Below are 24,892 nucleotides of genomic sequence, written 5' to 3' on the forward strand. Positions count from 1 at the left end.
TTTAGAGACATGGTTAAGACGTGAACCGCTTTGAGGGGATTAAGCTCCAACGTTCATACTTAGTTTAGTTATTTTATTTTAGTAAACTGAAGCAGTATTTTGAGAGTTTTTTTGGTTGTAGCTGCTGTGTGTCTGTAGTTTCATTCTTGCGACTCATACTCCTAGTAAATATACTTAAAGTAGGTATTAGTTTGTGGAAGAAAGTTATGAAAAATATCCTTTTTAGGGTTCCGTAACCAAAGGGTAAAACGGGACCCTATTGTTTTCGCTCCTCTGTCCGTCCGTCCGTCGGTCAAAAATCATCAAATGACCCCTCTCGCTGTGGGTTAGCAGCGGTGAGGGAGTGTCAGACTCTTACTGACTTAAAACCTTCGTGTTCCGTCGTAGGCCATTTATGTACCAGGGCCGCGGTATCTCTTTCGAACAATCCCACAGCCCCGGCAGACCTTGGCCCTGCTGGGCTCCGCTGTTTGCTCCTCAATAGGTTCATCTTTATTTATAAAATCCTCTCATTCGTAATTGTCTTTCAGTTTCCATTCGTATCTACAGTTTGAATGATTATCATAATGTACCTATAAACATATACCTATGTATATGTATATGAACCTATGTATAGATAATACAGCTAAATCATGCATGTATGCATGCATAATTAACGACTAATGGAATTATTGTTGACATTGCATAGATACGTAAATAGGTATTTAATGTATGATTTCGAGCATGGGCTGTGTGCAGCCGTGAAGTGTAATAACAATTATAGCTTCTGTATTACCAACGGAGCGTCAAAGAATAAATAGCAGAGCGGACACTATTTTGTTTTTTTTGTCTCGGTACATAGACCAAATGAGAGAAAGAAAAGTTTACTACTGTTATTTTCTCTAATAATTAAAAAATAAACGTCTAAAATCAGGGTATTTTTAAATAAAATATGGCTCATTTTATTCTAGAAAAAAACGCAACATTTTGTCAGCTTTTTGTCTCATTTTTTATTTTATACGTTTGATATCGTGCTGAACGGATCAAAGGACCAAAACTATTTCTTCAATATTAAATTGAACATCTGTTCTACAAATGAATACTCTTTAACCGCATGTCCCCCGGACATCTCGGAAACTATAATTTTATCGTCATTACACTTGACAACGCGGTGCTCACATGTGGTAAACGTACATACGCACATTGTCCGTATTTTAAATACTTTTTTCCCTACAATAGTGCGGTATAAAACTAAATCCCTGGGTGATCCGATCTCTAGTCCGATTTCGTTCGCTTCTATATTAAGAACGCCTTCGTCTGGCCTCGCAACATGCGTGTGCGCACACCAAACGCTCGCACAATAAAAACCAAACGTAGTACATATTATATTTTTCCGACGAACCCGACTTAAACCGAGATCACGAAAATTTTCATGTGAAATTGTGATTAAAAATTCTAAAGGACGTTTTTGAGTAAAATGGTAAGTTTGAGCTTGTACTCAAAATAGATGCTCTTGAAAGTCGGACATTTTTGAAGTTTGATTTTATGAAAAAATGGTCGCGTAACAGTTGTCATGGTGGATTGTGTTCTAATTGGCTTTCGTTGATTTTTCAGTCCGTTAAGTGTGAATAAGTGAAAAATAATCGTGTGGTTATCGCTGAAGAAGTCAAAATGAAGTTCACTATCGATGTTCTGGGGATTTTTCTTAAAGTCGTCGTTAAGGTTTGTTATTTTATTTTTTCATATAAAATGTTATAGATTCTAAAAAATATATAAAATTAACTACCTCATAAAAGTGCTAAATTATCTCAGTCTATATTAATTTTAGAAGTTTCCGCGTTAAAAAACTTTCAGAGCATGTGTGACGAAGATGTAAATACTTTCACATACGTCTGTCTCTTTCACTCTCAGATAAATTGAAGCTTCAGCTGGGACACAGATGTCTAACATTTTTATTATAATATAATAAATTCAAATTCAAAATTTATTTATTTGTGTTTTGTACACAATATCTTAATTTGGTCTTACATTTTAATTATTCTAGGTAATTACATTACGGTGCCTGTATATAAATTAATCTGTACCACAGGCGTCACGGTCACTTTCAGTTACTTTTTGCGATGATTCTACCTTAACAATATTTATTTTATATACTTCTATATATCTATAGTCTAATACAATGTAACAAAAATAATTCACTCTGACAATGAAATAAGTATTTCATAAATATGAAAATATTTTTTAGCAAATTAATTCCTTCGAGTATTAAACTGCACGCTATGGCGTTATTATAAAATTGTTAAATAAACTTTTGACAGGACAAAAAAACTTATATGAAATATTCTCCGGCCCAACTTCACTTACAACATAAGCATCCGATTTTCTTAAAGCAACAGTTTACGTACAAGTTTTAAACTAAACGTTCGTTTTAAGAAAAACCGACATTTATATTGACGGTGAATTTGGGCGACTAATAGTCAATATCTGTTGAACAGATTTCATAATAACACCATTATTTATTAACCTAATTTGGAAACACATTAAAATGACTGAAAATAGAATACACGATCATGAAAGTTAAATAGAATTGATACAATGGCTAGTACGAACCGATCATCATTTACATTTGACCCGGTTGTTCAACTGACCCTCTTGGTAAGTCTGCTGGGGCGCGATTCTACTAATTTTACTTAAGCGACATACGATACGATTCACATCCGACTGAGATTCAATCACGACTCAATTACGATTGAAGCGTATGTGGCATTCGCTATTCTTTCTTTTAAATAAACGTTTTTATCCATTTCTGTGATTCAATATCTAATGAATCATATTGTCTGAAAATTATTTACGATTGCAATATGATTGTAGATCAAACAACCGTGTAGACCAAATGGCAGACCAGTCGCAAGTCAAACGAATGTCATTGGAATACGCTAGGGTTTTAACCCTAGCGGGCATTCTGCTACTGATAGCCTAAGTTTTAACTTAGCAGAATCGGGCCCCTGTTTATATACGGTACAAGTCATGGAATCAATTGTGTAATTTGCAATTGTTAGTTGAACCTATGTGGGTACTGATAGATAATTGATTTGGTAATATAAGAGCATGTTGATAGTTTTTTCTTGACATTGAAAAACTATTTACCGTTCGTAAACGGAAAGAGACGTTTCTGGTTATACTAACCGTATATTTTAGGTGTCTTTTGGTAGGTATTTTTTCTAAATTTATGAATTTAACTGTAAATACAGTCTGCCACATATTTACAAAATTTATTAAGGCATCTAGCTGTGCATCAGTTAAGATTCCAACTTGGTTATATTGATTTATACTTATTGATAAAAGGTCGATATCACGTACCAGTAATCTACAGTAAAAAAAAACCGGCCAAGTGCGAGTCGGAATCGCGCACGAAGGGTTCCGTTCCATTATTTATAAAATGAGCAAAAAATTCACGTTTTTTGTATGGGAGTGGTGGTACCCTTTGGGTACGGAACCCTAAAAAAATATACCTGCAATATTCTACAGTGTCATAATGTATCTACTTGATAGTAAAATATGAAAAATAGCAAGTTGGTACTAAATTACTTTCATCACGACCCGTACCAAAGGACGAAAAGCGCCAAAAGTTAGTTAAATAAAACAAACTTTCAATCCAATAAGATAGGTCCCTGAACTCAGATATTATATGCGATTTCTTTATCCAGCTCGTAAAATTTTATTAGTACCAAGGGTTAGTGCAATAGTACCTACTGGGAGAAGGTCCTTGTGCTAGTCAGACTTATCTTCATAAGTTATGAGTTGATAACCCGTCGGACTTTGAGTAAAATATATGTTGTAAGTACTTAAGTATCAGTTGCCGTAAATGTAACTACTGCTTTGAAGATGTTGGCAGTTTTAAATAGCTAAGTTTCAGCCTTAAGACTATACTAGGTAAGTCACAAATATTATCTACCTAAAGATAGGATAATAATATTTAAATTGATTCAAATGTACTTTACAAACTGTCAATATGGTTTAACATAAATGACGTAAAGTAAACCATAGAATAAGAATATTTTATTTGCGTGAAACATGGGTTGACATAGCTGTTAGAGACCCTACTGTCTCTATTTTTCTCTCGATTTTTTCTTCTCCTTTTGCTTACTTTCGTAACATCAATACAGCACCCGATCTTTATTCTGTACGTTAAACACAAATTATCACCTTTGATGATTATTAAAATATAAGAATCGGTTTGATAGTACTACATTTCCAATCAAAACAAAAGTCATTGACACAATGATCATGATTAGATACGGCAATTTCCTATCTGACAAAAATCACAGAATTAATCACAGCAAAAATAATCTTGGCTAATAAAAATACCAATCTTTTGAAGCCGCACTAGTGACTTGCATACAAATGAACATACCAATTGAAAGGGTTAGAGCACACTGCAAACTTTTAGTCGGCCGATAGTATATTTGGGCACATAAATCAGTATGAAGATGAATGGTAGTCATGATGTCCTCCTATCCGATTATTGGCTAACGGCGGCTGTTCTCATACAAGGAGATCAGCCTACTGCGCAGGACATATTATATTATAGTGCACAACATTTGCGCAGACACAGGTGCACTCACTATTCATTCACTCTCATAGCCCGATGGGACTTTAATCCCATAATGAAATGGTAGTACACACATTACAAATATCAGGTATTTAGGCGGTATCAGACTGGCTGAAAAGTTTTGATTGGAATCAAGAATTCCTTTAAAAATATCGGCCGACTATAAGTCAACTATCGGCCGACTATTTTGTCTGTAGTTTGCGGGTTCTCTAACAATGAGGATGTGTTCAATTGATAGACACACACCATTGCAGTCAGTAGTTTATATGTTATTTCTTCAAATCAATCGTGTATTGTAATCGTTGGTTTATTTTTAAAATAAGTGTCAAAAACTAGTGTTGTGCTAGTGTGCTGGATTATTTGGCTTTGATAATGACGGTAATGTAAATAAGAACTATTTATATAATAGTTTGTGTTTTTTATTTAAAAGTTTTGGTTGTCTTTCTTGGATGTGTATGAATCTTAAATAATAAGTCAAACGTATTCGGAATTCAAAAGTTTGGACCCACAAACGCTGGTCTATTTGTCTTTGGAAAAATAATAAGTATTGTTTGCTTCCATCAAGCTGTAATTATTATTTTTATACCTACTATATTTTCGATCACAAATGTATGAGAGTACTTAAGAATCAACCTATTCAATCTCATAAACTATGTATTGCAATTTATATTTTAATTTAATTGCAAAAATCCATAAAAAGACAATGCAGAATAAAAAAAGGGTAATAAAATAAAACGGAACAAGAACAAGACAGCCAATAAGAGCTCCTTTACTTTTACTCATAGCTAGTTTACTTTAAATTGCTTCAGAAAGTTTGCTATATCTATGTTACATCACATACGCATACTTACATCTTCTCTACGCATTTAGCTAAAAAAAACAACCAAGTGCTAGTCGGACTTGCGCTCGAAGGGTTCCGACCATTATTTATAAAACCGCATCTACATTGCCGTTATCGATATCGAGCAAAAATCACGTTTGTTGTATGGGATCCCCCCGAAATATTTATTTATTCTAGTTTTCAATATTTGTTGTTATAGCGGCAACAGAAATACATCATCTGTGAAAATTTCAACTCTCTATCGCGGTTCGTGGTGAGATACAACCTGGTGACAGACGCACGGACAGAAGGGCGAAAACAATAGGGTCCCGTTTTACACTTTGGTACGAATCCCTAAACCTATGTATTTTTTGTACTCTGAAATACTAAAAACGTTTTGAAAATGTTTCGAAAGCTATGCGATTCTAAGCTGCTGCATTCCTGATTCCTAGGAAATAGTTTTCAATTCCAAGGAAATCGAGTCGAGTTTTTAACCTTCTTTAAAATCTCTCTTTCTGCATTTTAAGGTAACCAGGTCACCTGAGTTACTGACTTCTTTCTGAATAAGATTGTGATGTTATACGCCAAAATTGAAAAAAATAAAACAAAAAAAAAACCGACTTCAAAAAATACGGTGTCTAATGGATGTTCCTAAGTTTTTCGCCACCGACTTCTAGGCCGATGCACCTTAAATTAGATTTTTTTGGGTTTTTAGTGTTTTTTTAAGGCGGTTTTATGTTTTTGTGAAAAGATTTTTATTTTTGGCTTTTCAGTGGTAAGCATAGTTGTCATTTGGTGTTGTCGTTTTGGCGAGTATATTCACCAAAGTAAACAATTGAACAACCAAGTAGAGTAAGTTCAGAAAAACTAGATGGAAAATTCGCTGGTGTGAAAACGCTGTAATGGGTACAGTCATTCAATTTTGTCTTGATACACAATGCAGTTCATGTTTACTATTTCTAACGAGGTAATTGTTTATCAACAGTATAATGACTACAGTCGTGCATCTTCTAGTTTACTGTTGTTATGCTACCGCCTTCATTTTATGACTTCAACGTAGTTAGATTTCAACCTATGTACTGACTGACTGTATGACTATCAACTAATAACAGTACTGACCCACCTTAAGTTAGAAACAATCAAAATGCCACATAGTCGACATTCTGCATCCATTTTAAAGGGGTCGTCTTGTTTTGACAGATATTGTTCCGCCATAGGACGTCCAGTGCTGAACATAGGCCTCCCCCTTAGATCTCCACAGATGCCTGTTGGAGGCGACCTGCATCCAGTGTCTTCCGGCGACCTTTATTAGGTCGTCTGTCCACCTTGTTGGTGGACTTCCTACGCTGCGCTTGCTAGTCCGTGGTCTCCACTCCAGCAATTTTCGACCCCATCGGCCATCTGCTCTGCGAGCAATATGGCCTGCCCATGGCCACTTCAACTTGCTAATCCGTGGGCTATATCGCTATATAATTGATTGATACTAGCCGATAATACAAAAGTATACAAACTACAGCCCCAACCTTCTTTCTATTCTGTGCCATGATCTAACAGTTAGCAGGAGTCCAAGTGTATGTGTTGATTAAAAAATATACATCAGCGATCTGTTTAGTTGCCAATCTCTATATAGATATGCGTAGGAGTTGTTTGGTTTTCCTATGTTTTGTTACCGAGGTGGCCAAGCGTTGCATAGCCGTGAATACATATTGTAGTAAAATCCTTTGATATATTTTATGATATTTCTCAGTAAGCGGGTTATGTTCTATTGGTCTAGCTAGCGTGAAAATCAAAACGTTTTTGAACATTTGGTAACTTAAAATCAATATGACTGAATTCTTACAGAGCTACTTTTAATTCACGTACGCAATTTACTTAGTGTATCTTTATCCGAGGTTTTGCTAGCTTTTTTTACAAGAATTAACAAAGCAGCATATACTTACAACCTTTCCAGTAGACTATCAACTCTGAAAACATTTTATAAATCGGGTCCGAAGTTCCTGTGTCTATAGTGTTCATATAAACAAACTTTGCAGCATTATAATATTTTTATAGATGTAGAATCTATTTTTATTATTACGCAAGCAGATGTAATGTTTATTACACTACATATATATTCCTGTGTTGTTTATTTATATTTCAGGTACGTTATAAAGGTGACTGGCTTATTTTTACAAGCTGAAAGAAATATAATTTTAGATGTGCTTTGCAATGATAAACAAAATGCATTCGTGCGTCATACAATAAATCATCACCTGTATTTTTTAAAGAATACCCCTGAATTTCAGATGCATTTAGTTTATTCTATGAATGACTAATTTCTACCGGCGGTTTCACCCACGTCCTGTAATGTGACTAGTTACCTTGCTCCTTGATCCTTGGCAGTCATCACGGGTAGTCAGAAGCCAGTAAGTCTGACACCAGTCTTACCAGAGGTATCGGGTTGCCCGGGTAACTGGGTTGAGGAGGTCAGATAGGCAGTCGTTCCTTGTAAAACACTGGTACTCAGCTGCTTTATTGGTTCCAAGTTTATGAAATACAGATTAAGTTTACGTTAAAATCAAGCACAGTTTGTGTGAAATTTGAAGTTTTACTAGTTATACTTACTTGCGTTACTTAAAATGACATAACAATATAACATTAACGTGCTCAAAATCAGCACAAATACCCCGAAAACTGTGGTAATTACAAAATATCTAGTTTAGCCAACAAGTTGGTTGAACACATTAAAATTGGATCAACTGAAGTTCCACTTCAAGCTGGTTCAGTTAAATTGGAAATGAATAGTTGCACTTCACAGTTTTAGATGTAATTGTTAGATAGTGTGAAGGTATTGTTTAAGGTTCTAATTGTTATAAGCATAACTCACTTTTATGTTGCCGGATAAATTCTGACTTATGGAGTCTTTTGGGTATATTGGGCAGGTATTCTAAAAAGAGGAGGAATATAAAGAAAAAAACTTGTATATTTGTTTATTTATACTTGTATATAGTAAACTTGTATATGGTTTTAGTAACTTTTCTGGAATATTTTAAGTATTAACCTAATTTTAAAGATAAACCAGAAATAAAAAAGCAAAGTGTGAGTTTTTTTTTTGGAAATAACGTAAAATGTATTTCCCTAAATAAAAATGTAAACTGTGAAGGCAATTTAAGTTAGGTTATTTAAAATTATAATACATCATGAATACTATGATTATTCATGAATAAAACTGAATTTATTATGAAAATTAAATTAATTAATTAAATTTCCCAATTCAATTAATATCAACGAGAAAGCTTCACGCCTGTAATCAAATTAAATGGGATTTCGTACAATTTTCATTAAGGGTCACCCTTTTTGCAGTAACTAAACGTGTTTCACAGAATCGGTTATTTTAACTTTTAGTTTAAACACTAGTTTTACGGACGTCGGAAACTTTTTAATTAAAACCTTTTCTGGAAAATAAACGAAAATTCATTAATTTCATCGAACATTTACTATTTACTACTACTAGAATTATGGACCTTAAACTTTTTTATTAAATTAAAAGTCCAGAAACAGGTGAATAAGGTAGTGTTTGGTTTTGAAAATTATACTCTTCCTACCCGTCCAAGCACTGGTATAAAATCTATGTACACTTTAACGTACATTTCATATGAAGCGATTTCTATTGCATTTTACCTACCTACAAGGATTTTTTGTTTTGCATCTGTTTATTCTATAAGAATTTAATAGAGGAAGAATGCGTAAATGCATCGATAGTAGTTGAGTAGTTTTGTACTTACTCTAGCTTTCGTTCTTAGGGCCTTAAACCAACCTACATACAAATTCTGTCTGTCAGTAGCAATGGCGTCTACTTTACCATACGACTCACTGTTGAATACACAGACGAGACGTCGATATACGGAAACATACTGTTCCTTATTTTACGAATGCATTTTCAATAGAGGTATTTGAGAATAAACATCGTACTTCTAGGTATTATAAATGCAAAAGTTTAAGTTTTGTGTATTGATGTTTGTACCGAACGGATTTTTATGAAACGAGGCAGTAACATAGCTTATTCTGATGGAAAAGCATATAGGTACACTAGTTTTTAACTGGTTGTAGGAAGAAGTTTCTTCGGGAAGCAAGTGAAAGGCTCGTAGAAGTCAATCAAACATAGATGTGACCTGACCAAAAAAGTTGTATCGAGCATTAATTAGTTAGGGCGGTGTTGGGTAGGAGCAGTGTTGTAGAATAGTCAGGGCCTTTAGGCACATTTTCATCGACAGCATAAACTTCAGTTTTTCTTGTAACAACAATTGTTTTAAGAAAACTGGTTTTAAGGACATTGTACAGTCGGTGAGTTTAGGCCTTACCCTACCAATCAATCCACTCAGTGTTACTGCAAATGTTGCAAGAAAATAATGCACAGGAAACCAATAATCTTTCAAACATGTAGCCCGTTAATGTTTAAACCGATAAACAAATCATAAATCGCTCAGCTCGCGAATAAACATAGTTGTGTTAGACCAAATAAACTCAAGTTTTTAGTAGTTTGAGTAGTTAAACACGGAGATTATGAACAAGCTGGAGTGAGTGCAGGATGTGTGGAACTGTCTGAAGGTGATTAGTGCTTCCCGTGTGGTTATGGTAGCCAGGATGTCTGAAAAGCAATTGAAAAGTAAAGTATATTGAGATATTCTTAGGAATTTTTTTTATTAAGAGTACCAAAACAATGCAAACTTTTAGTCGGCCGATAGTTTTTTTGAGCTCACAAAATGGTATGAAGATGGATGGTAGTTAGCACATTACTAAACAGGTAGCCGATAGGTAGGTACAGGTAGGTAGGTTAGCCGATATCAGAACGACTGACAACTTTGATTATTGCAAATATCTTTTTGCCAACCATCGGGTTAATAGAAGGCCGACTGTTTAGTCAGCTGTGTGCGGATATACTAAATCTTTTTCTGAATTTCTGATTAAGTAAATTATGTTTAGCGGCACAGTCCGCAATAATCTCCCGTATACACGGCATCCACATTTTGTCAATCACTCAACGGTTTGGCAAACAGACTGACTGCAGCTAGAATTGTCAGTTTCGAGTAGATACCGATAGATGACGTTACGAGCTATGACTCAATGTTTAATGGGTTTTAGTTTAGGATTCGGATAATTTAAGGAGGATAATATAACTTAGAATCTATGCTTTAGAAGTTTTTAAATTTCAGTCTCTTCTAAACAATTTAGTTGTTTTCAAGAACCAACTTCTTCAAGGAACTATGGTTTCTTTTTCCTAATCGTGTATTTGTTTAGGAAAGCTTTCTTGGTTGGCTCTATATAAATGCATGAATGAGCGTTTAGTACCAAAATTGTACAGTGTGAAAATGCATGGAAATAGTTGATAGAGTTGACTCCAAGTGATGAGCTGCTTTTTAATGCAAAATATTATGAGCTATTTAGGTATTATAGACATACAAAATTTCTTGCCGTTATTTGGCACATAGGTTATGTTCGTTGTTAAATGGAAACACCTTTTTCGATTTTGAAGTCGGTAGAAAACTCCAAAGTTAAAAGTCTCGCCGACCCCGGTTAGCTATGCATAAAATTCACGTTTATAGGTGCCCAAGTTTTTTTGTCTTTTCACTAACATCCACGATGGGGAAAGTTAATAAAAAAAGAGAACTTTTGAACTTTTCAGGGTGTTTTTTTAAGTTCGATTTTTCGCTTTTTCGAAGCCAGTAGTCCGTATATTTGATGAACCCCCTGTATTAAGGGTTATGGTGGTAAAAGTATTGGAGTTTTAGAGTCAGTTTTTGAAATTCTGGTGATGTGAAGTTTCTCTGTAGTGTTGTAAAAGTGTGAATAAGTGCTCGTAATTTCACGATCAGGTATTGAAGGTTTTTGTCATCATCCTTCAAACCGCGGAAAATAGTTAATTGGATTAGTCTTCTGCCCTATAAGAACCATGAGTTTCATTCAAGTCAGAGAGTCCAGAATTTAAAATATCCTCGTAAAATATCGTCGTTTTTTTCAACTATGTTGGGGTCGGCTGCCAGTCTAACCGGATGTAGCTGAGTACCAGTGCTTTATAAGAAGCGACTGCCCTATCTGGCCCTCTCAACCCAGTTACTCGGGCAACCCAATACCCTTGGTTAGACTGGTGTCAGACTTTACTGGCTTCTGACTACCCGTTACAACTGCCAAGGATGTTAAATGTCAGCCGGGACCTACAGTTTAACGTGCCATCCGAAACACAGTCATTGGTGTCTGATATACCTATATACTTAGAAAGTACATACAAACTTGGAACTTACTATGTATAAGTACCATTTCTTACACGTGTTCTTCTCAAGTTCTAAAATTTCAGACACGAAACCTAAACTAATAAATTAAGCCACACTAAATTATTCAGTAGCTAGGCAAAAACTGACGTCTTTATAACCTAGATTAGCTTTCGCTAACGACCTAAGTTTTTGTGACCCAGTCAGCTTGATTTTTATTCTGAACGTACAAAAATTAATTAGTTTTATAATTTATAGGCAACATGGAAAAACTTATCTAGAATTTTCATGAAGTGAATTCAACTATGTATTAATAATATTGCTGTCATTTGAACATGTTTGGCAGCCGTTGTGGGTAGTCAGGCCAGTAAGTCTGATATCCAGTCCAAAGGGTTTGCCCGGGTGGACGAGGGCAGATCGGCCAGTTATAAAACACTGGGAGGTACTTAGCTGCATCTGGTTAGACTATAAGCCGAATGCCGATCCCAACATAGTAGGCAAAATGCTTGGAAGAAGAAGATTATTATTTATAAAATTAAATAATAAATCAACTTGACATTTTATATGTATTTTCACGGTTTTTATTACAATACATATATTCAATCAATTGTAATTTATCCGACTTGTGTGTGAGTCTGTGACACCGTAGCTCTTTAAGAGGATGAACCGATTTGGATGCGTTTTTCGTCTTTTTCATGTATTCTATGATCAGTTTCTTGGTAGCAGACACTTAGTAAAAAGGATTAATTTTAAACAAGTTCTGACTGTAGTGGAAAGTTTAAAACATTGCCTGAAGCGAGTACGTTTTAACCTAATTAGCATAAAGCATTTGCTTAATTAATTAAATGCTTAATTGTTTTCGTTGTCTTTCACGTTTTAGGTAAATCGATTTGCTTTAGGAAATTGAGAAGTATTCATTTATGAACTTACTTTGCAAAAGAAAATGTTTTTTGATCGTAACGTCCTTCAAAGAACTGAAAGAGTCTTAATGTTACAAAATCGGCCACCCATTCATGGAATAAACTATATAGCCGCTGTGAATTAGGTACTATTTTTTAAATGATAAAGAAGCTTGGGAATGAGCTGCTCGCTTAGTGAGTGATATCTTTTCAAATGCCTGTGTATTGTTCTTTTGACATTTAAATATTATTATCATCAGATAACATTTTATTAATGACATTTTTTTTTTGACATTTATATATTATAATTGTATTTTTTTTTTATTTATTATTATTGTGAATGTGAGTATCGTGTATGCGAGCAACATTATATATTCTTATAACATAAATACAGTCTGGCGGGTTTGAGTATTTTTGAATGGCCTACGCAAATGTTCTGCAGATCTGGTATCGTCGTGTGACAGGTCGTTGAGCTCCCTAAGATATGGTTGAGCTACACGACGACTGATGCATGCGTGCCGTTTGTTGGGACTGGTCAGCTCCAGCCTGATGTGGCTCTTTCCTCAAAAGGTCATTCCAGACCGCGTACATGGTGACACTCACACGTAATATTATTTTGATTTACAACATGTTTGGACTTTAAAAGAGACTATGACCCTTGAGTTTGTTTCGGCATTTCTTCTCAGGGATCAGTCATTAGGAAATGCCGACCTCAACGTTCTTAAAAATGACGTGTAAAAGTGATGTAATGTCCAACTTGCAAAATAAACGATTTCATTTCATTTCATTTCATTTCTATACGTATTCTATGCGTTGATTTGCCAATAGATATTGAATTTTGGCGTAAGCTCCATATAAATTTATATCAAACAGTTTTTAATCCCTAAACAACGGATTATAATAAATCAGCAGTAACTAACTCAACCTACTAATCTATCCATCTATATTCTCCATACTCCTTACTTACTACAACTAGTAACAGAGTTTAGAACACACATTTGCAAGCTGCAAGCATTTCGCATCGTCTAACATAAACCTACTCCACAAATATTAGCTGTCGCCTTCTCATCCGTGGCACACATTATTTATACCCAGTTCATCCTTTCCATGGAGAACAAAATGACTATCAGAGAACGCAAAATCTCCTATGTGGTGTGGGTATTCGGGGGACGAGGAACGTTACTAGCTCCCTTGAGACCGCCTGTTATTTTCAAAATATTAAATATATGTATGTTAGTCTTTAAGGTTTTTATCTATGGGTCAATGCAGCCTGAAAATAAAGGTATTTGATTTGATTTGTAAATAAAATTACCAATCAATCAATCAAGAAGAGATAAGAGATCCGAAGGCCTTTTCAGCTGTAGTAACTGCTCATGCATACCATACGTTGACCTACCTTCGTTGTAGCATCTCCGCTGTCTTTCCTTCCTCCGTTTTCCCTATCCCCCGGGGTATAATGTTTTCAGTTACCTTTGTTTATATTGCCCACACTTGTTTCAATCCGGGTGGTCCCCGAAGTAGAGACCGTAAATAATTTATCTATTAGCAGTTTATCCTGGTAGATTAGTACTTTTTTCAGGTCTTTATTGAACTGTAGAATATATGATAATCCCTGGTATTAACCTATTCGGCTATTCAGGTGAAGTTAAAATGAAATGAGTGGAAACACTTATAAGTTTTGCATACTTATTTCACCCTTGAGTACTACCTACTCTACGCACCCGGATAAAAGTAGTATAAGCCTTCCTCGATAAATGGACTAAGTATATAACAGATAAATCAATTCAGTACCTTACTCATCAAATTAGCGCTTTCAAGCAAACAAGCTTTTCAGCTTTGTAATAATAATACTAAACTTGCTAACTTTAAACAATTGTTTACCTTCTTTATATTTCCTGTTTCCTGAAATAACGGTTCCCTGAAGGAACTGAAAGTACACCATAATCAACTTCGTCTTTTTCTCGCTATAAAATAACTTTCCAGCATTATCAAGTCCATATTTCAGAGAAAACCTAATATAAATTTTACTTCGAACCTGTTTTCATTATTATCGTATCTGGAAAATACAAAGGGATTCGTAGTAATAGTACCTAAGTGAACGAAAGTTGTAAACAATTTGAATACCGCTCCTCTACAAGCTTAGATAGTTTAACCAGCTGGACACGCCACTACCGTACTTTCCCTTTTGTCAATGATAGAAACAGAGTCTGTTCTACAAGGGGAATATGACCTGTGATTATAAGGTAAGAGTGAGCTGTAACTATTTGTTGCGTAGCCTTGTCCCCTAAATAGGCAGACTTTTTCGAATGGAGTTGCAAATGGCTGTTCACGGTGTGTCCGGTTGGGTGTATGCTCTAAGTACAAGTTGTCAGACCGATGTAAAACTCGTCTTGGCTAATAAAGTTTGCGTCTAAAATTGAAGTTGTTGTAACAATCTTGACACTTTTAGTTACTGGGTTTAAGTTTCTTGAATATTTTACGTGAGAGGTATTCTTGATCATATTTTACTTTAGAGCTTGTACGTGCTTCTAAAATTTCTGAAAGACACTGATTAAATATTTATTTCTGAAGGAAATTTTAGGTAGCTGCGGTAATTAATCTGAAAATGGAGCGTCTTTGCTGACTAGCTTTTTCCTATCACAGAATGTTAGCAAAAAATGAACGAAAACATTTGATAAATAAACAGGGTCAGATACACAATAAAATAGACAAAGTTTTAAATAACTATAAATTATAGATAGCCACAGAAAATATGTACAGATACGAAGTCAAATTACGAAACTCCCTATTGGAAAGTCAGTAAAAATACGTTGTTTGATACTACATTGAAATCACTTTCTTTTCTTCCCTTCCATAACCAATTAAAACTTAAAACATTGTTTAATACTACACTAAAACCACTATCTTTTCTTCTCTTCCAATTAAAACTTCTTACTTTTATTCTTCACCTATATAGGACCTAATGTATCTACATACTACTCTATACTAAGTACAGTCAACTTCAGGTCAGTAGTACCAGTTTTATAGGAAAATCGTATTTATTACTATTGAGTTAAGGTGCATGACAGTTACCACTGATGTGCAGTCTACCGTACTACTCTTCTATACTACTTTATTTTCTAGTTCTATAATTACTATGTACTATCTTTCTATTCTTATTTTTTCTGGTCCTACAATAATGGTAAATAATTCCCCATTACAGATAAACAAAGTGACATTCGCGCCACTAGTGGTATCAACGCTCTTCATCCTCTTAACATCACTGCTCGCGCACTGCGCCAGACGAGTGGTGCAGAAGGTCATCAAGGAACCCTTCTTGAGGCTCCTGTTTGAAGAGGCGATCGCTGCTGCTGAATTATGCGGGTGCTGCTTTGAGCTGATTGTTGGTGAGTGAGAGAGGAATTAACAAGATGTGATGTGGGGAACAAAATATGCAACAAAACAATATGTTACAAAATATGAAATATGGTTGTTGAAGTTCCAAGACTTTATTGGCGAGTACTATAGTGTTATAGATGTTAAAATCATTATGCTGTGCTCTAGTAGTAGCTTTAGCCTTATTGCAGAGGTAGTGGAAAGTGTATACAGGTGTAGTCAAATTCTTTAACCCTGAAAGTAATCAAACTATAATTATACACGATGCTTGCTAACAAGGGACATTGAAATAAAGGTTAAACTTGACTGTGAAAGTTTTGATCTCTGATATTATTGGGTTTCTCTTTATGAAGTCAGAACTTAGTTTGGTATCGATAAATGCTCAGAAAACAACAATCTACAATAACAAGAAAATTTTACGCTGACTGACCCTATGTGGGTATTTTGCTTACTCTTCTAATATTCTGATTCCAGTTGCGGATAACTTCGGTGTAGCGACGTATGCGATATTCCTGTTCGCGCTGACGATCTGGTGGTCACTCAACTGGGGAGATGCTACTGCCTGTCCTTACACACATATTGAGGATGTTATTGAAGGTAATTTGGACATTTTACCTCCTCCATATTATTATTATTGGTCTGATAGAGGATTATGGAAGATCTGCTGAGCTGAAATAGTTTGAAACTTTACGATAAATTCTTACAGACATCATGAAAGAAGGACTCATTATCATCATCATCTGACTACCTTTTTACAACTGTGTTGGAGTCGGCTTTTGATGTAAGAAGGACTACTTCCAAAAATTAGTTTTTTGGAAGTAGTTTTAAATTAATTTTCAAAAGATTTTAAAGAAAATGAACGCTATTATAAATACACTTCATTCTTCATGCATTGCACTATCTCACACTTGTTTAGCAACCAAACAATCTAACTCAGACCCAATTTCCTGCTCTCCTCCACAAAAATACACCTACAGTAATCTCCTGAACCACTTTCAGGCAAGGGTGACATCCGCAAAGCGTTCCTCAAGACCTGGGCTGAACTGACGGGAGGTATCCTGGTGTTCAAGTATGTACAGATGTACTGGGCGCTGGAGATCTCTGACACACACAAGGACAAGGCTTTTGAGGATTGCAAGGCTGATTTACAGGTATATTGAACTTATTATGTTAGGTATTCACTAAATTACTTTCGAATTTTCGAATACTTTAGTTCTCGCCAAACTCAACTTAACCCACAAACAGTAGTAATTATACGAATTCCTAGAATAGTGTCTTCAAGATTGGCGCGATGTACCACGGCGACAAAAAGTTTGGCACGAAGAAACTGGGAAAGATTCTAGCGCTAGGAATGTTTCACTTCATATCTGTTTTGTAAAAAGTCTTAGGGTTCTTGTAAATCCTCCAAAAACCTGTGACATGGAATTATATCAAAGTAACAGCCACGGCCGATGGCTTCATGGGCCACTTCTAGGAACTTACGTTAGTTAAACAGCCATACCTAACTCAAAATTTCAGGAATTAAAAAACGTAGTATTTATGTTTATCTAGTAAAGACAGTTTCTACTGACTTAACAAAAGTTTCAGTCTATGTTAACAATATTAATATAGCCTTCGTGGAAGTCTTTAACAAAAAGCTCTTACTGTTTATTAGCGCTCGCGATATTGTCTTCAATTATTTGCGGACAAGTTGCGAAGTCCATTATCTTGTTTTCTTTGGCTTACAACTGATTGTTTTAAGGTTTTCAACAATTGAGGAGATTTTCTATAAAATGTATTTTGAAAGGCTTGCTTGATTTTAAAGTTTACTATTCCATGTGACGTTTTGTTACGTGTTGCTCTCTATCTCTGGGGCTGCTGAACTGATTTTGAAATACTTTAATCGATTTAAAAACACGTTATTTCTGAATATGTTTTATTTTCGAATTGATGGATATAGTTTATTTTGGTAGTTAATAATTCTACACGCGGGTAAACCACGAAAAACATCTTGTTACATACAAAAACGAATGACATTCCAGTTTACACTAACTCAATCCTAACCAGAATTCAAAATAAACAACCCAACTCGTGTGTCTTAGACTTAATTAAACGAAAGATTAAAGTAGGGAAATCTTGGAGCACCGAGTTGTATGCATGAAATCTGACAGGCGCTATGCACAAACACGATGTTTGCTTGAACAATTCATATTAGGGAATTAACTTGTCTGCAAGATTCCGCAGTGTGTATCTATACTAATATTATAAAGCTGAAGTTTGTTGAACGCGCTTATATTAGGTTTTTTTGAATGGATTTGAAAAATTCTTTGAGTTGTAGACAACCCATTTATCGAGGGAGTCTATAGTTTATGTCATTAGTCTATATGCTTTTTATGCCGGATGGCTAGGATTTTTATGTCGGTGTAGTTGCCACGGGACATGGTTAAACTGCTAACCGCTTTATAAGATAGCTGGCTTCACTCAGCTGACATGCAAAGAAACAAACGGCTTAAAATATTAGAAGGCCTAGCGACATCATCATCCTCAATTTTAGGGCTTAGCAGATTATCTTCTCTTATATCTGCCGTCATCTTAGAAGTAACATTACCTAGTGACAATACCCAACATTTATTCTCGAAATATTTCATTAGAATGCACTTCAAAAAGAACCTTACGTCCGTTATGACGTCTGGTTTGATAACGAGGTGCTAAATCATGAAGTCCTTTCCAGACAGGGCTGCATTTTAATAAATGTCAGTACTAGAGTCCGTCAGGGCACACTTTTGTGATAAAAAGATTCGTAGTTCGTAAGTAGGCGAGAAAGCCCCTTATTTTAGACTATTGTATTTTTGTCAATGCAAACTTTTAGTCAACATAATGTTTTCACCAGAGTCTAAATCAGTATAAGATGTGTGGTGATTTGCGTTATAACAAGGATAACATAATTTCAACCCACACTGTTAGTCATCTACCACACCCGTTAAAGAAAAAAATTAAGAAAATAATGTACTATTAAGATCTTTAAACTTTGAAACCAACCAAAGCTTATTTTGAAAAAGGCTAGGCAACAAAGAAGGTGCCTAAAAATAATCATCTTCTCTGTTGAAATCAATTTAGACGTCAAAGTTGAGAAAACCAACTTAAATAGCACAGGTACAATGTAGCAAGCGAGATTCATATCACCTCTCACGTGGAAAGGAAACGAACCACATCTTCCAGCATCCTATAATTTCCCCAACAATATCCGTCTCTACATCCGAAACATCTGAAACTACACAATTCCTATTCTAAAGGAACAAATGCCTTTTGTGGCAGAACTTCAGTCAAGGAGAAATGAAAGAAAGCAGAGATACCATAAGAAGGTAGGTCAGGAGCCCTCTTGTAGGTCAAGCAACGTACGGTAGGCGTCATCAGTTACTAGAACCATCGAAACGTTTGGGTTAATTGTCAAATCAAAACCATTCTGCCAAGGGTTAGTCTTGATTGATTGGTGATTCTTTTTTCTAAATAACGATCGGGTTCCATAGATAGTGTGTAAGAACGGAGCTAGGAAAGTTCCTCGCTCCCCGAACACCTGCATTTTGGACTACTACGCTACTTAGGACCTTAGGACATTTTGCGTTATGACATTTTTTTTTTGACGACGTCAAAAATCATCAAATGACCTCTCCCGTTGTGGGTTAGCAGCGGTGAGGGAGTGTCAGACTCTTACTGACTAAAAACCGTCGTGATCCGTCATAGGCCTTTTGTACCAGGGCCGCGGTATCTCTTTCGAACAACCCGCAGTGCGTTATGCCATCTCTGACAGTAATTTTGTTGTCCATGATTTCAATGCATATGCTGCCATGACTGTCGTGACACGTTGCTTGTCAGTGCATGCATGGATTTCGAAATGTAAACGTGACTAAGGAAATAGATTTCAGACATGGTGACTAAACGTTGTAGCTGAACAAAAGCGTTGGGCTATTCTCGAACATGGATATATATCCATGTGGGTGCTGGATGTGAACTTTGATGTTCCATAGGTTCTTGTTCAAGACCACAATAATGGGATTACTATTATTCTGTAGCTTGTCTGTGTTGTCCTATTTTCAAGATTTCTAGGTAGACATGTGTTGGCCACGATTGAAGATTCTAGGCATCGTTTTTGAAGATTATTCAAGATGGAACCACTGTCAAATACGTAGACCTGTACAATTTTAATAGGAATTCGAGTAAAATATTTGTCATGAAATGGTATATTCTTAAGCTGAATTGTTTACAAGTTATATCTGTTAGAAAAAAGTTACGTTCTTTGTCAAATAAAATCATAGGAAAGGCAACCATTTTTGAATCCTTTAAAATTCTCCTACGTCTATTTGATCATTTTCTTTTCTATCTTCCATATCCAGTGCTAATACGAGTATATCTATGCAATAGCACCGCTCTCGCTTCGCTTCGAAAAATGTAGATATTACGGCATAATGCGTTCGATATCGATTCGGTATTCTGAGCATTTATTTTATCGACATCAGACTTGCTTTTAAAGCTAGCTTTAAAGCGCTTTTGTTTTTCTTGCTCTAAAATTCCGGATAATGCAGTTTTATGAAAGAGTAACTGTAAAATGCTAATTTTACTGAATATAGTGTAAAAAGACTATCTTAATCGAATAGGAAAATAAAACTCGACGATCACTGAGTTCACTTTTGAGCATTCTCAAAATTCTGTTTTATTAATATTTTTGGTCCACCTAGCTTTCATTCACTGGAAATGTACTGATATATTATCTGCCTCGCCTTTTCCCATCTATGTTTTACAATTTGCGACTGCCTGTCTTACCTCCTCAACCCAGTTACCTGGGCAACCCAATACCCTTTAGTAAGGCTGGATTTCAAACTTTTCTTCTGTCTTCTTATTACCCGTAACGACGGTCATAGATGTTCAAATGTTTGAACAGCCTTTAGTTCATAATAATAATAATTTATTTAATCAGATAACATAGATCCATAATGGTTAGTAACAATAGACTTATAAACTATGTTAGTAGGTACTTTAAACATGTCAATTTATTTTACTGTCCCAACTACTATTTTCACCCAGAGCGAGTGTATCGGACACTGATATTTACTTGCCACTATTTTCAAGATGTCGTTGCTACTACCGCGCACTCTGGCCAGCATCGATGCCACACGCTTGCGTCTTAATGCATAGAAATCATCTATGCGTGCTTCGGCAAACATCGAGGACGCACTACAGAACCGCGGCAATCTCAACAACATCCTGAGTACATTATTATATTGTACGCGCAGAGCGCTGTATGCCCTTTGAGTATAATTGACCCACAGGCTGCTGGTGTAAAACGATTGACAATAAGCTTTAAATAGCGCTAACTTGACTTGCACCGTACAACGAGCAAACCTGCGAGCCAACATGTTCCCCCGGACAGCCAGCGCCCTGCGCTCACGTTCGATATCTTCATTGTCCTTAAGGTCATCGGTGACAATATGCCCAAGATATTTAAATTTGTTCACTCGAGTAAGAGGAGAACCATTGAGACAAATAGGTGGAGGTTCATGCAAGGTTTTATCACCTAGGCCGAAAAATATACACTCACTCTTGGTCACATTGTACATGAGGCCATGACACTCGGCATACCGCTCACAGACTTTTAATACTTTGCGGAGAGCCCCAATTGATGGGCTCAGCAGCACCATGTCATCGGCATAACTTATATTATTTACAGCCACACCATCAATGTGACAGCCCGCATGCATGCTGCTGAGCTCACCAATCAGGTCGTCCATGTAAATATTGAAAAGAGTGGGTGAGGAAATAATCATCACCCACTTTATATCCTCCTTTTATATGTTTTATTTCAATGGTCAAATTAATCAATATTTGTATCTTTTTCCAGGTGCCAGTAATCTACGGAGCAGTAGTTGAAGGCATCGCTACCTGCCTCTGTCGTTTAGCCTCCAAGTCCCTCGGTGACCTGAACCCTCGGTTCGCCACAGCCATCGACTCCTTCATCGGAACCTCTCTTGTTGTCGCTGGTGGGTTCAAGAGTATTAATATTGATGGAATGTATATTGACACTGATCACAGCCTTAACTGTTCACTCATGGTACATTTGAAATTCATGATTTAAAATCAAATCACTTGCACTTGGATTGTCTCTTTGAAACTAAGCAACATTTTCTTAACGACACAAAACAAAATTGCCTCCACACATTTTAGGTTCATGAACCTTTATTTGTGCTATCGTCAATATAATTTGATTATTCTCAAAATGTCGTCAATGGACTTTTCCACAAACACATACAAATACTTTACTTTACGCACATTCCTATCAGCTTTCCCCGTAACTTGAACCTCGCTTCTCGCACTCACACATGCATAAAGCACCCACACATACTCACACGTAGCTCCATGTTGCAGGGGTCCTCACTAGGCACACGGTATTCGTCTACCGCTACCAAGACAATAGTGCCAATGCGGACCTAAGCGTGTCCATCTTTTGCAAAGTACATTTAGGAAAAGGTACATACTTGTGTAACTAAATGTCCACTAACTTTAATGCTATCGGATTTAAGACTCTCTCCAATAATCTACCAATCTGTTACCTTACTTACTACAGATAGGAATTCTTCATTCCTGTAATGTTTTAATTCTATCTCTAGTAAGCTAATCAACAGATACCAAGATAGATTATTGGGAAAGACCTTTAGTAGGTGTGCATGTATCTACATTTGCATCACATAAGCCATTTGCATCATTATCATTACCAACATTGTCATGTTCACTGTACAAGACTTCTCATTTTTCATCACCATTCTTTTAGGATGTTGTAGGTAGTTTTTGTTCTAGTAGTACATCATCCAATAATTTTATGTTATGACAAATTTTAGTTTCTTTACGGAACACACTTGAAACGTGGAAATTTTCTATAGTGTAGATACATTCTTGCAAGTCCACATTAATGTCTGGTTTTTCTTTTCAGCCTTTGATTACTCCGGTGGTTACTTCAACCCAGTGCTGGCGACGTCTTTGAAAGCTGGTTGCGAAGGTCATACCCTTCTAGAACATGCTGTGGTCTACTGGATAGGAGCTTGTGCGGGATCTATCCTCTCGGTCTACTTGTATAAACTGCCAGCTATTCAGAAGTATGTTAGGGGCACCAGTGTGGCGAATGGTGACAGCATTTGGGCGGATAAAGAAGATTAAGATTTTCTTTTGGAAAAATCTGGTTTCGAGATTATGCTGGGATTTTTTTATATTATCAAATTACCCTATTTTCTTAAATTATTCAGTTTTCATAGAACAATTCAGTAAATAACACAGTAAATGAAATATTAGTCCATTGTGCACAGATATGATGTCGGTTAGTCCTCAGAATAAGTTATAAAGTAATTCAGAGTTTTTCGCACTTTGCAATATTGACACTTCAGCTTGAAAAGGTTTTTAATATAATAAATGTGATACGTTCTACGAATCCCTGCAAATAAAGCTTTATGAGTTCTTGAAAGCTTTAAAAAGTAATATAGTAGAGCTTTCTGTGACAAAAAATAAATAAATAAATATTTATTTCAAATTCCAGCAAGTTGGTGTTAAAGTACTTTTTGGTCTTGTTTTACATTGAATATTTTTACAGATGATTCAAAAATAATCCCAGCATATTCTCTTTTAAGTTTTCGCTTATTCTGTCCAAAAAACTAAAAACTGCGTATTTCGCTAATTTTGTATTATTCCTTACAAAGTGATACCCACGATTCTAGTCATTTCACCTTATTCTAAGTATTATTTATTTATTGTTGAATCTTTATTAAAGGCATCTTTTTAAGTTCTTCTTGATTTAAGTTCGGGCCATTGCAATGTCACAGCTGAGACCGCCATATTTTATTTATTTAACATTTTTATGTTTCTTTTTAATATTTTATACAAGTAAATGGCAATACCAAATATCTTTAAAAGTGTACAAACCTTAGGAAGAGTTAGATTTTATATTTTTTCTATCCTACGTGTTGAAGTATGTTTCCCAAAAATATAATAAGTGCTACGTGCTCCCGTTGTAAATAAATATTTAATTTATTACAATACACTATGTTTTTTCTTCTGCACTCTAGTTCCTTCCGACGGTAAGACAATTTTCTCTCTACAAATCATGTAGAATAATGTATTAATAATGCTCTATCTGGATCCAAAGCCTGCATTTTCAACATGACTCTATTAGTCGTTAATAAAATGAAAGACAGTAACCTCGAAACTTTCCCGATCCATGTAAAACATATTTTTAGTGCACTTTTAGTTCGAAAAAAAACGGTCAAATAATTCAAGCTAACGAAATTTTGCACTGGAAACCAAATTACATTTATGTATATGTCCAGCAGTGGACTGCGATATGCTGATGATGATGATGACGATATGCTGGGCATAGGAACCCTCTCACACGAAAAAGGATTGAGCGCAGAAAGTTATTATATCTGAACAATTATTTAAAGAATTTCGTACATTTCATAAGATTTAGTTGAAAATATTTTAATCTAGACACATACAAATGCTAGGCCATGATTCAGTATTCCGTAGTGGCAACAGTCATGATTTATGCCCCTCTCAGGCGAAACACGACCGTCCCAGGAGGCTGCCTATGTAGCTAATATACTTGTAACACGAGTGAGAATTATGTTTCTCTAACTACGTATGTGTATGTATAGGGTGTCTGTTATTGTGTGTTTGTATGTATTTTGAAATTAATTTGCCATTTTTAGGGCTAAGTTCACTGACTCACAAAACCATTTTCACAAAACAACTGTTTCATACGAATTTCACGAAAAATACTGACGTTTATGCCGTCGGTGAAAATGGGTCTTAGGGTCTGGATTTGAACCTGTTATTTTGCATTCGGTAGTGAACAGTTTTGGAAGAGTAGAAATTAATGTTTCCAATGTCAAAGTCAAGTCAAAGATAGCTTATACCTGTATAATACTGGCAAGTTTACGACTACAAA

At 35.6% G+C, this 24,892-nt stretch overlaps 1 protein-coding gene across 2 annotated transcripts; it reads left to right on the top strand.

Annotated features, from left to right (window-relative positions):
• Positions 1-1,217: 1,217 nt before the first annotated feature.
• On the top strand, positions 1,218-23,989 carry LOC110380079 (aquaporin-11). Of its 2 annotated transcripts, XM_021339942.3 has the most exons (8): positions 1,218-1,459; positions 1,594-1,701; positions 15,758-15,941; positions 16,405-16,527; positions 16,930-17,081; positions 21,803-21,941; positions 22,327-22,428; positions 22,889-23,989. In XM_021339942.3, the coding sequence occupies exons 2-8, from the start codon at positions 1,651-1,653 to the stop codon at positions 23,110-23,112; spliced, it is 975 nt and encodes a 324-aa protein (XP_021195617.3). In that variant the 5' UTR covers positions 1,218-1,459; positions 1,594-1,650; the 3' UTR covers positions 23,113-23,989. The 2 variants fall into 2 exon arrangements, with proteins under 2 accessions (XP_021195617.3, XP_021195618.3); XM_021339943.3 differs by lacking the exon at positions 22,327-22,428 and having other exon boundaries at positions 1,226-1,459.
• The last annotated feature ends 903 nt before the right edge of the window (positions 23,990-24,892 follow it).

This window comes from Helicoverpa armigera, chromosome 18, assembly GCF_030705265.1.
Source record: "Helicoverpa armigera isolate CAAS_96S chromosome 18, ASM3070526v1, whole genome shotgun sequence".
Lineage (NCBI taxonomy): Eukaryota > Metazoa > Arthropoda > Insecta > Lepidoptera > Noctuidae > Helicoverpa > Helicoverpa armigera.

Coding starts and splice junctions, on each gene's coding strand:
- LOC110380079 (XM_021339942.3), top strand. CDS start 1,651: ATGAAGTTCACTATCGATGTTCTGGGGATTTTTCTTAAAGTCGTCGTT. Junction 16,528..16,929: donor TATTGAGGATGTTATTGAAG/GTAATTTGGACA, acceptor AACCACTTTCAG/GCAAGGGTGACATCCGCAAA. Junction 22,429..22,888: donor CAAAGTACATTTAGGAAAAG/GTACATACTTGT, acceptor TTTTCTTTTCAG/CCTTTGATTACTCCGGTGGT.